General features: G+C 36.0%; 1 protein-coding gene across 1 annotated transcript in view; it reads right to left on the bottom strand.

The window, feature by feature from the left end:
• LOC102170378 (serine/threonine-protein kinase TNNI3K) overlaps positions 1–13,171 on the bottom strand; it is a 339,117-nt gene that overhangs the window by 288,059 nt on the left and 37,887 nt on the right. The window contains exon 5 of the mRNA XM_005678259.2: positions 12,693–12,803. Coding sequence (XP_005678316.1) covers positions 12,693–12,803 — 111 coding nt within the window. The remainder of the gene's footprint in view (positions 1–12,692; positions 12,804–13,171) is intronic.

Raw genomic sequence — 13,171 nt, 5'->3', positions numbered from 1 at the left:
TTTATTCCTGTCTGCAAAATTTGGGGTGAAATCAGAGATAAGGTAATAGCATTGCATACTATGAAATCACATAGTGCTATATACCAGAATCTCCGAGAAAGAGAAACAGACACACATAATGAAGTTTGTAAACTCTTTTTACAAATCCAGCATTTATTCCAAAGCCTGACAAAGATAATTGGAATGGATTGATTAGGGCCCCTCCTGAATGCTGTCAGATTTATACATTGAAACCCCGGACCTCAGTCCTTCAGAATGTAATTCTATTCTGAGATAACACCTTTAAAGATATAATTAAGTTATGGTGGTCCCTAATCCAATACAACTGATATCCTTATGAGAGGAGGAGATTAGGACACGCACATGTGCACACACACACACACACACACACACACATAAACACAAAGAGAGACACCAGGTATGTGTACACTGATTCAGCCATGTCCACATGTGCAGAAGGCCACCTGCAAGCCAAGGAGAGAAGCTTCAGAAGAAACAAAACCTGCCTACACTTTTATCTCAAATTTTTAGCTTCTAAACTGTGAGAAAATAAATTGTGATTTAAGCCATATAGTTTGTGGCATTTTGTTATGGAAGACCTAGCTAACTAATATAGCAATACAAAAAAGAAAACCACAAACTAACCTCACTTACGAATATCAGCAAAACAAGCTCAGTAGCAAGCTAAGAGAATAATATTTCATGACCAGTTGTGTCACTGTGGAAGTACAAAATCATTCAGCAGAAGAATGACAATTGTTCTGGGAGAATCAGCCAATGAAATTAGGAAAGAGAAAAACAAGATTTTAATAGCTGAAGGAACCAAAATTATTTTCACATTTGGAGAATATAACTGTCAATCAGGGATATACTAAAGATTCACCTGAGATATCTATTATAAACAGTAAAATAAATCAGTAAGTTCAATGGTTATAAATTAAAAATCAATAATCAATAAGTTTCCTATAAACAAACTTTAACAAATTAAAAAATACAGTGTCATTTGCATTAGTGGCAAAAAAAAAAACCCCTAGCAATAAATTTTAACAAAGCCACAGGGAAAATATTCTACAGAAACTTTAATAAATGGAAAGAAACATATTGTTCTTGAATAGGAAGACCCAATATTATAGGATTATTAATTTTTCTTAAATTAATTTATAAATTAGGATTTATATTAGGATTTAACTAATCCTAGTTAGGATACCGTCATATGTTTCCTTAGAGAAAAATCAAGTAACAATTAAATCAGAAACAAATAAAACATGATAGCCAAATTTCTTAGCACTTTATGTTCTAGACAGTGCCTAAAATTTAAAATATATTAGGTCACAATATAATACACACACTCACACAGCCAATAGGGTAGGTGCATAATAATATAATCAGTTTTCTAAAATTAGAAAATTAGATATTTTCTGAGATTTAAATTCAGAGATTCTAGCTTTGGAGTTCATGCTCTCATTATTGTAAATGAGTGCTTCTGAAGGTCATTTAAAAATAGAAGAAAAGTCATAAAAGTTCTGTGAGAAAAAAAAATAGAAGAAAAAGGTACCAGGAGAGAGTACTTTCACTTCTAGGTATTAAAACATAACCTAAATATACACTGACTAATAAAAGAGTTGTGTTTGCTATTAGCATTGGAATACACAGATATACCCAAATATTTAAGACAGGGGGAAACAAGGAGAATTCAGTACACATTGATTTAGAATACCTGGATAATCTTGGGGGGAGAAAACTAAAAACTGGATTCCTATTTGTTATCATATATTGAAAAACATTACAGATATAAATCAGCATATGGGAGGAAAAACAAAATTAAAAGTACTTGAAGAAATATTTAGGACTTCCTTTTTTTATACCATATTTAAAGGACCAAGTCTTTCTAAGCAGAGGCCATAAAGCAAAAAACTAAAAATCTGGTCATAAAAAATTTGAAAATACACATAAAAATTCTGAAAGGGGAAACTAATAAAATAGGCTGCAACAGATATGACAAAACTTAATTCCTCAAAATACTTTATTCTTCCAAGTCAGTAAGAAAAAAGTTAATACAAAATAGACATCATATAAAATAAGGAATATAAAAATCAATAGTATATCCATTAAAAAAACCCCTCAATCCCTTATACTTAACAAGATTTTATTATTTAATTTGGAAAAATAATAAATATTGATATTTTATGCAAAGGAAAGAAGGTATTCCTACTGTAAAAAGTAAATAAATCTACTTTTTGAAAGGCTTTTTGGCAACAATTATAAAAATATACAATTCACGTACCCTTTTGCTCAGCTACACATATAAGCATAAATAATCATGGATGTTCAAAGCTACATAGGTCCATTGCACCCCTCCTACTGTAGCAGCATTCACAACTCAGTGGCATTTTCAGGGTTCATCTATGTTGTAGCACATCTCAGTACTTCATTCCTTTTTATTGATGAAGAAAATTCCATAATAGGTTATACCAAATTTTACTTATTCCACTCATCAGTTGATATACATTTGTCTCTACTTTTTGATTATCATAAATAATAATGATATGGACATTCATGTACAAGTTTTTGTGAGTCTTGGGTATATACCTAGAGCAGAATTAGTGGGTCCTATAAGTAACTCGGAATGATGCTGAAGCTGAAACTCCAGTACTTTGGCCACCTCATGCAAAGAGTTGACTCATTGGAAAAGACTCTGATGCTGGGAAGGATAGAGGGCAGGAGGAGAAGGGGACGACACAGGATGAGATGGCTGGATGGTATCACTGACTCGATGGACATGGGTCTGAGTGAACTTCAGGAGTTGGTGATGGACAAGGAGGCCTGGCGTGCTGCGATTCATGGGGTCGCAAAGAGTTGGACACGACTGAGTGACTGAACTGAACTGAACTGATAAGTAACTCAATGGTTTCACATCTTGAAGAACTACCAAACTGTTTTCCAAAGCAGCTGCAACATTTTATATTTCCACCAACAATGTATGAGGGTTCCAGTTTCTCCATATCCTCACCAGTTCGTGTTATGCTCTTTTAAAAATTATATTTATCCTGTTGGATATAATGTGGCACCTCACTGTGGTTCTGACTAGCTTTCTCTAATGACTAATGATGGACAACTTTTCATGTGCTTCTTGGCCATCTGTATATCTTCTTTGGAGAAACATCAATTTAAATCCTTAGTTAATTTTTAAACTGGATTATTTATAACTATAGCTTTCCTGGTAGCTCAAATTATTGTGTTATATCTCCATTATATTTTAAATTGTCTTATAGTAAATACTGCTCTTATAAGATTTATATCTCAGAAAGGAAAATAGAAGTTAACATGCACCGAGTACCTACTATGTGTCATAGTATTAAGCATATGATATACATAGTGAATGGTTATGATTCTGGGCTCTGGAATAAGCTCTGATAATGTTGCAAAAGTTACTAAAATAATTCAAGTCAGGGTTGGCAAGAAGCAAAATTATAAAACAAATGAAGATAGTACTTCTTTGTAATTATTCGTGATATTTCCAAGCTACCCTCTCACAGATATCTCCTTTAAATCTAACTTCTAATATTTTTCAGGGAAGTGCCTTTTAAGTTTGAATATGTATCTCAGTCACCTGGGAGTCTTGTTAAAATGCTGATTTTAGGTAGGTCTAAGATTCTATTTTTTAACTAGCTCCCTGATAATCCTGTTGGTCAGTGGATCATATTTCAATTAGTGAAGTTTTAAGGTATGAACTGATTAGTAAGATTTTAACTACAAGAGCTAACTTCAAGCATTAGGGAATTTTGCATTGTTAGAGATGTCTTAAAATTTACAAGTGGTTCAAAATCTAAAGAATGAGCCTCTGTTAGACAGGGGAATTGATCACCTTGAACTGGGGTCTTGTCTAGTGCCCATGTAAGAGGTGGTATGCCCATTCAGAAACAGGCCTTACTTGGCCGCTTTCTTTAATGGAGATGTTCCTAGCCTGACAACTTGAGCACATGCTTTTGACTACATAATATAGTTTGAGAATCTGAAGTTTAGCTGAAATTTTTCTTCCAGCATCAATTTATAATGAAAAGAGAGGAATAGCTGAAGAGAACTGCAGTTACACTATTGGCTGAACTATATATATTTTGATAATTTGCTAAATAAAGGCATATATAATTATAACATGATTCTGATATAAACCAATCCTGTTGAACTAGATAAACCTTGAAAATGTTATGCTAAGTAAAAGAAGTCAATCACAAAAGATCACATATTCTATGATTCCATTTATATGAAGTAGCCAGACTAGACACATCTATAGAGATGGACAGTAGATTGGTGGTTGTCTAGATAGGGGCCATGAAAGGTAGATGGGACTGATGCTACTGGATATTACATTTCCTTTAAGGATGACAAAATTTTTCTAAAATTAGGTTATAGTAATTATTATACAACTTTGTGGATTTGGTAGAAAACCACTGAATGTCCACTTTAAGTAGGTGAATTGTGTGGCATATGAATTATACGTCAAAAGAACTGTTGAGAAATACAATGCAGAAGTATTAGAAATTAGGAATAGAGCTTAGAAGAATGGGGTTCATATAAAAAGGGACTGGAATATCTTGATGTGCTTAGTCTTTGAGACAATTCAGAACTGAGAACATAAGAAATTTCCCTGACATTTGAATTCTGAGCTTCTGAAGCTTAAATTCTGGTCAGGTAGACTGAGAGGTTTTTGCACAGATTAGAAGAAGGGTAATATAGCATTGTGAGAGCTGGCTCTGACACCACACAGCATGTAAACATCTACTCGACCAATCATTAGCTCTGTCACCTTGGACAAGCTACTTAACTTCTCTGTACCTCAGTTTTTTTTTAATCTGGAAAATGAAGATAAAATCTCAAATGAAGATTAAGTCAATTGCCTGATTGCAAATGAAGTTCATAAGGAATTACTGCCTAGTCATAAATTGGAGGCGCATCTGATACTTTTTAGCTATAAAACTCATGAGTGCAATATCTCTTAGAGAGAGAGAAACCATATTCTATAATTCCAAGCATTCACTTGTTGTGCCTTTGGAAAGAAAACTTCAGCCATTTTAAAGAAACAAGAGTCAGAAGATTTTTGGCAAACAAAACTCTCTCCTGAAGCATTTAGAATATTTAGTTAAAAATGAACTGGAAAAACATCAACAACATTTCCTTGAAATCAGATATAAATTACAAAAAACTGAGAAGTATTTCTGAAGCAGGGTTTTCAACAGTCTCAAAATAGAATAAGGTAGGACAGAATAAATTCAACTATGAAAATAATATATCATCTGCACAAAGTATACATGAAACTATACCTTTCTGTGGAAAATAAAACACTCCACAATTCCTGTACATTATACATTGCATCATTCCAGACATGTTTTTCTCATTGTAATTCAGTTTTCTAAAGCTACACATAACTGATTTGTCTCCTGATAACTGCAGAAACAATTGCATGAAACATCAAAATGTAACAGCTTTTTAAAGAGATACTTGACTAAATATAATGTGTTTTCACTTGGGGTATGTGTGTGTGTGTGCATATGCGTGTGAGGGGATGTGTATATACTGAATGCTCACATACATGCATTATATCCCCATGGGTTCTTATGACCATTTACTCAGCATCATATAAAGTTATACTTGAATCAATTAATATTGCTTTAATTGTACTCATAGCAATATCTGGGCCTCAGATAGTAACATATTCAGTTTCCATTCTGTTTTCTGAATACTTGTTTTGTGCCTTATGGCTCTAAGCCCTGTTTCAGCAATATACACAAGAGTCATCATCTGATACAAACAGCCAACTCATTGGAGAAGTCCCTGATTCTGGGAAAGACTGAGGACAGAAGGAGAAGAGGGCATCAGAGGATGAGACGGCTGGATGGCATCACCGATGCAATGGACATGAACTTGGGCGAACTTTGGGAGATGGGAGGGACAGGGAGGCCTGGCGTGCTGCAGTCCATGTGGTTGCCAAGAGTCAGACAACTGAGCGACTGAGCAAGAGTCATAAGGGAGTAACTGTCTTTTTATTTACAAAATCGGGGATTTGGAGTCAGATAACCAGGCTTGAGTCCTATTCATCTCATTTATTTATTCTCTGCATGATCCTGTGGAAGTCACTTAACTTCTGCAATCTTCAGTTTCCTCACTGGTAAGTGGAGTCTAAGGATAGCTACCTCAAGAGAACCGAATAACAAACATATATGAATGATAAAACACTACCACATGTTAGCCAATAGTTTCCAATTTCCAGGCTTGAGAGAGCATATGATTCGTGTGCCCTCTGGACTCAAAGAGGAGAAAAGGGCTTAATGCTTGTTTATTGATTGCTGACAGGATCTTAGCCTTGTACAAAGCAGCACACGCATAGGTACTGATAGATGGATAAATCACTCAGGGAGCAGTAGTGAGACCCAGGACAACCAATATTTGCCTGCTTTTCAAAGCACAGTAGATCTAAATCTGAGTCTCAAATTGCAGTCAGCATGTCTCAGACTCTGCAGCACATGTTCTCCTCTGTTATTGAAGGGGACAGCTGCTTAGTCAATGTAAATTTTATTGCAAAATTGTTTAATAGAATTCACAATTATGGGAGAACCAAAACACTTGAGACAGTAATGGAGGGTCTGAATTTGATATGCGTAGACAAAGAGGGCTGTCAGACAGCATCAGTCATTGTTTCACAGAAAAAACGGTGGGCAATAAAGGAAAGCGACTACTAATGAAAGGAAACTCCCAGCGATCCACTGCCACCATTCCTGATAACCAAGAGTAAAAACTAGTAACTAAAACTAATGCATATTCCACTCCTATTATTTATATTTTATTCTCTTACACTCAAATTTTCTGCATCATTTGATACCCAGAATACTTTATCTATTGAAACTCTCCATCCCCCTAATGACTGTGAGGTTACAATATGCTTGTTTCCCTCATACCACTCCAACCAATCCTTCTTTTCTTCCTCAAAGGCTGTTCAGTAATTCCTAAAGTCTCTGTAGATAGGCTTAGTTCCCAGCCACATTTCAGCTACGATATGCCTGCAAATATCCCATATAATTTCCTAAAACTTACATTAAGTCCCAAATTCTTCACTGTATACTAACTGTATATTTTTAAATTATTAACAAATTTTTCCACTTGAAAAACTGGGTATTATCAGCAAATCTACATGTCTGGAGATAAATAGTTTTTCCTCAGAATTGAATCCTCTACCCAGTTTGTCTTCATCTATTTAATTATCATATTATCACTCTGGAATCAGTACAAAACACTGAGGTCAAAGAAATCCTCTTCAACACATTGTATATCATGTATCCAATCATTCTCTTGCTCAAAAAGATTTAATGTCTTCTCATTTCTTATTGGAAAACAATCGTATTTGTTGTAAGTATCTTGAAGAGTGGGAATTTGTATGTTCTATTCATCTCTTTATCTGCCATACCATCTGGTCTTGCGTATAGTACGTCATGAGCTATATTTGCTTATTGAATTAAATTAAACTCCTTGGACTCCCATTTTTAGTTTCCTTAATCTGGTCCATTCCTAACACCCAGATTTACTTAAAGGGACTCTCCACAATCTGTTTCATGCTATCATTCTATTTACTCTCCCCTAAATGTACCTGAGAAGAGATAAGAAAGCCTTCTTCAGCGATCAATGCAAAGAATTAGAGGAAAACAACAGAATGGGAAAGACTAGAGAGCTCTTCAAGAAAATTAGAGATACCAAGGGAATATTTCATGCAAAGATGGGCTCGATAAAGGACAGAAATGGTATGGACCTAACAGAAGCAGAAGATATTAAGAAGAGGTGGTAAGAATACACGGAAAAATTGTACAAAAAAGATCTTCATGACCCAGATAATCATAATGATGTGATCACTCATCTAGAGCCAGACATCTTGGAAAGTGAAGTCAAGTGGGCCTTAGAAAGCATCACTACGAACAAAGCTGGTGGAGGTGATGGAATTCCAGTTGAGCTATTTCAAATCCTGAAAGATGATGCTGTGAAAGTGCTGTACTCAATATGCCAGCAAGTTTGGAAAACTCAGCAGTGGCCACAGGACTGGAAAAGGTCAGTTTTCATTCCAATTCCAAAGAAAGGCAATGCCAAAGAACACTCACACTACTGCACAATTGCACTCATCTCACATGCTAGTAAAGTAATGCTCAAAATTCTCCAAGCCAGGCTTCAGCAATACGTGAACTGTGAACTCCCTAATGTTCAAGCTGGTTTTAGAAAAGGCAGAGGAACCAGAGATCAAATTGCCAACATCCGCTGGATCATGGAAAAAGCAAGAGAGTTCCAGGAAAACATCTATTTCTGCTTTATTGACTATGCCAAAGACTTTGACTGTGTGGATCACAATCAACTGTGGAAAATTCTGAAAGAGATGGGAATACCAGACCACCTGACCTGCCTCTTGAGAAATCTGTATGCAGGTCAGGAAGCAACAGTTAGAACTAGACATGGAACAACAGACTGGTTCCAAATAGGAAAAAGAGTACGTCAAGGCTGTGTATTGTCATCCTGCTTATTTAACTTATATGCAGAGTACATCATGAGAAACACTGGACTGGAAGAAACACAAGCTGGAATCAATATTGCCAGGAGAAATATCAATAACCTCAGATATGCAGATGACACCACCCTTATGGCATAAATTGAAGAGGAGCTAAAATGTCTCTTGATGAAAGTGAAAGAGGAGAGTGAAAAAGTTGGCTTAAAGCTTAACATTCAGAAAATGAAGATCATGGCATCCGGTCCCATCACTCCATGGGAAATAGATGGGGAAATAGTGGGAAAGGTGTCAGACTTTATTTGTTTGGGCTCTAAAATCACTGCAGATGGTGACTGCAGCCATGAAATTAAAAGACGCTTACTCCTTGGAAGGAAAGTTATGACCAACCTAGATAGCATATTCAAAAGCAGAGACATTACTTTGTCGGCTGTCTGTCTAGTCAAGGCTATGGTTTTTCCAGTGGTCATGTATGGATGTGAGAGTTGGACTGTGAAGAAGGCTGAGCGCCGAAGAATTGATGGTTTTGAACTGCGGTGTTGGAGAAGACTCTTGAGAGTCCCTTGGACTGTAAGGAGATCCAACCAGTCCATTCTGAAGGAGATCAACCCTGGGATTTCTTTGGAAGAAATGATGCTAAAGCTGAAGCTCCAGTACTTTGGCCACCTCATGCGAAGTGTTGACTCACTGGAAAAGACTCTGACGCTGGGAGGGATAGGGGGCAGTAGGAGAAGGGGACGACCGAGGATGAGATGGCTGGATGGCATCACGGACTTGATGGACTTGAATCTGAGTGAACTCCAGGAAATGGTGATGGACAGGGAGGCCTGGCGTGCCGTGATTCATGGGGTCGCAAAGAGTTGGACATGACTGAGCGACTGAACTGAACTGAACTGAACTGAAATGTACTTGACTCATTTTTCTTTCATAGTTTTAGACATAATTCCTCTTCCTTTCTCTGTCCAGTTCTACCACTTTTCAGCCTGATTTTAAACAACTTCTCTGAAACCCTTCCCAAAATCTTCTAATCTACCTTGATCTCAATCCCCTGTGAAATCCTCACATTTTTCTCTGTTCTTTGCACATATTATGCAATGATCACATTTCTAATTATTCCTAATATTAAACCTGCTCTGTTCTTTGACTCTTTCCTTTCCTATTCATATGACTATATTGCTATTTTACTTTTGAATTCTTTATATACATTTTCCATTTTCTATGTTTGGCTATGATTTAAAGTCTTTAGGAGGAGAAACTAAGTCTTATTTTCTTGTATCATTCCCATATTCTAACAAAAGACTATGGAAAAGTAGAGGCTGAAAAATATTTGTTAAATGAATGAATGAATGAATATAAAGTCGGTACTGCAATTACTAACTGTGAAAGAAATAATTCAAAGAAAAATATCTGTATTTTGAAAATGATGCTTTCAGGTTTTTTAAACACAATCTTCCTATTAGATCTGTAACTAAATTAGTCCAATAGATAAGAGAATAAAGATTAATGTATATACACCTTATTATGGCAGTATTCATGATTGACTATAAAAGTCGTTAAACATTACACCAGAGCTAATGAAGGAAGTTGGAAAACTCTTGGAGAATTGCACCAGAGGAGTAGATGTCTATTTGGAATTATTTAGTAAAATTTGACCCATGGCTGGCAGAATCGATATAATTCTTACTTCCCTATTATGATTTAGAAAGCAAGAAAACAGTTATTTGAATAGTAGACAAAGACACCAAACTCAACCATCTTGCTTTTGACCTTGTTATAATTCTATCACTCACAAATGTAATCAGTTAAGTGTTAAACAAAAAGGATTTTGTTTTGCAAAATGTTTCCTGGCATTAAGAGGTTGAATGTATTTTACTGGGACTTAATGTCTACCTCATCAATTCTTCTACCCAGATTTCTGTATATTTACCTTCCATTTAGTTTATCACTGATATCAGTCAGTTTCTTTTTTGGATAATATTTATATTTAAGTGATTCTAATGGGATTTCTCTTCTCCTAATAAGTAATACAAATTCATTTATATTTATAATGAATATCATAAAAAAGCTTTATATTCTGGGAAATGAGATAATCTATTTTCAGGGAAATACAGTGAGGAGCAGAAATGTCAACACAAAGGAAATTATTTTACTCCCAATGAGATATGTTAATATTTATTGAATGAAGAGACCTTTGAATTGACACTGTTAAGAGGGATGACACACACCTATTTTACAGGTTTCATGCGTGATTTTACATGCAGTTCTGTTTGTTCACAGCTGTGCCTGTGTGTTAGTGAGGAAGGTATACCTTAACTTGCAAAATGATTAAAAGAGAGAAATAGATAGTGACTTAATAATGAAGATACAAGACTGCTCATTTATTACAATGTTGCATTTACATGGGTTTCCCTTGTGGCTCAGCTGGTAAAGAATCTGCCTGCAATGTGGGAGACCTGGGTTCCATCCCTGGGTTGAGAAGATCCCCTGGAGAAGGGAAAGGCTACTCACTCCGACATTCTGGCCTGGAGAATTCCATGGACTATATATATAGTCCTTGGGGTTGCAAAGAGTCAGACAGGACTGAGTAACTTTCACTTTCACTTTGGGCTTCCCTCGTAGCTCAGTTGGTAAAGAATCTGTCTGCAGTGCAGGAGACCCAAGTTTGATCCCTGGGTCAAGAGGATCCCCTGAAGAAGGAAATGGCAACTCACTCCAATATTCTTGCCTGGAGAATCCCATGGACAGAGGAGCCTGGCAGTCCATGGGATTGCAAAGAGTCAGACACGTTACATGTGGGTACCACAATTAATAGCATGTGAAAATCATGGGAGTTTGAGTAAAATGACCAGCATTCCAAACATGGCATTTTTTTTTCTCTATGGCTTTGTAATCTGTAATGATAATTACTGTATAACAGCCTTGGTTTCATATCTATTAAATGGCAGTGATGATAAAAACTATTTCATGAGGATTTCTGCAGTAAATTAAATAATTCAAATTAAAGTGTTCCTCATATATAAAATAATATTTCAACAATTAAATTTTAGATAAGAGCCAGAGTCCCTTCTATGGCCTTTAAAACACTTTGCAATCTTATTTGTAACTGTCACCTGACCTCTTGTCCATCACTCTACTTCCAGCTCATATATACTAATGACTTTGGCTTACTTGTGCCCTTCAAATACACTTCGCTATCTCTGCCTCAGGGCTTTGCAGGTACTATTACATATATTAATCATAGCTTCACTATATAGCTTGTTTAAAATGGTGCCTACTTCTTCATGCTGTTTTCATTTTACCTCATTTTATTATTTTTCTTATATTCACAACTAACATTATATAATATTTTTTTTCTTATTGCTTGTTTTGTTCTCTAAAACTAAATTCCAAAATATTTCCTGTCTTGTTACAGTCACCTCAGCAACTAGAACAATATCTGGTATACAATAGATGATTAATAAATCAAATAATGCATGAGTGAATGAATTACTGAATAATTTTTCACTGAGTCTTTACCTTGAGTGAAACAATCTGCAAAGTCTTTTATATGGATCATCTAATTTAATCACTATGATGGGCCTATCATTTCTATTTTATAATGAGGAAAACAGATGTTTGAAGATACAGTAACTTGCTTGAGGTAAATCTAGCAAGTGGTAGCAACAGTTGCCTGACTCCAGTATCTATGTTTCTAATAACTGCTATATGCCGCTACTTAGTTGCTCAGTCATGTCCAGTTCTTTGCTGCTCTATGGACTGTGTCCATGGAATTTTCCAGGCAAGAATACTGGAGTGGGTTGCTATTTCCTTCTTTAGGGGATATTCCTGACCCAGGAATCAAACCTGCATCTCTGATGCCTCCTGCTTGACAGGTGGATACTTTACCACTGCAGCACCTGGGAAGTCTCTCAGTGCTATATAGCCTCTATGTATCTAGCCATCTTTATATTAATTAATATTTGATTACACTGTTACAAAACTGAATTTCCTATCAAAAGAACATCTATACAGCTTATTTCAGTCTCCCTCAAAATGTGTGGATTCATTAGCTAAAATTAAACCAACTCCTAGAATTTCAAAAGTCAGCATTTGAAAACAGTTAAAAACAAGATTCCAAAGAGGCAGATTTATTTTTGCAGGTGACTAAGGTGTGACTTACCTCTAGGTGACCAGCAATTGTAGCAATATGCAGGGCCGTGAGGCCACCATACCCAACCTGCTGTATATCAGCTCCACTGTGAAGCAGAGAAGTGATCAATTCCACACTATCCTGCAAGGAAACACATCTTTAGCATTACTTTTCTCTTAATAGCAGGTTTGAACATTGTGCAACAGGATATATTGATTCCCTGACTGTCAGCCAGTTTATGCACCCAGAGAAAACTGAAGTGTGATTTCTAGCAACAGAGCACATGAAAAAGCAAAGAGCAGCTCTCAGATGGTTGGAATGTAGGAATAGATGACGGACTGTTCAGTTATAACCAATCTTCTACCACTTGACCATGAAAGACAGAAAGGACATTTACCTACAGTAAGACACTTGCAAACTCAACTCAATCTTTCTTGTAGGTCACTCCAATAAATATGTTTTTTTCCAGCAACTGCACTATTGAACTGGCTGCAGTGGACCATTTCATG

The sequence above is a fragment of the Capra hircus genome, chromosome 3 (assembly GCF_001704415.2).
Source record: "Capra hircus breed San Clemente chromosome 3, ASM170441v1, whole genome shotgun sequence".
Lineage (NCBI taxonomy): Eukaryota > Metazoa > Chordata > Mammalia > Artiodactyla > Bovidae > Capra > Capra hircus.
Note: the sequence above shows the minus strand (reverse complement) of the source record. Positions and strands in the feature narration are given on the sequence as shown.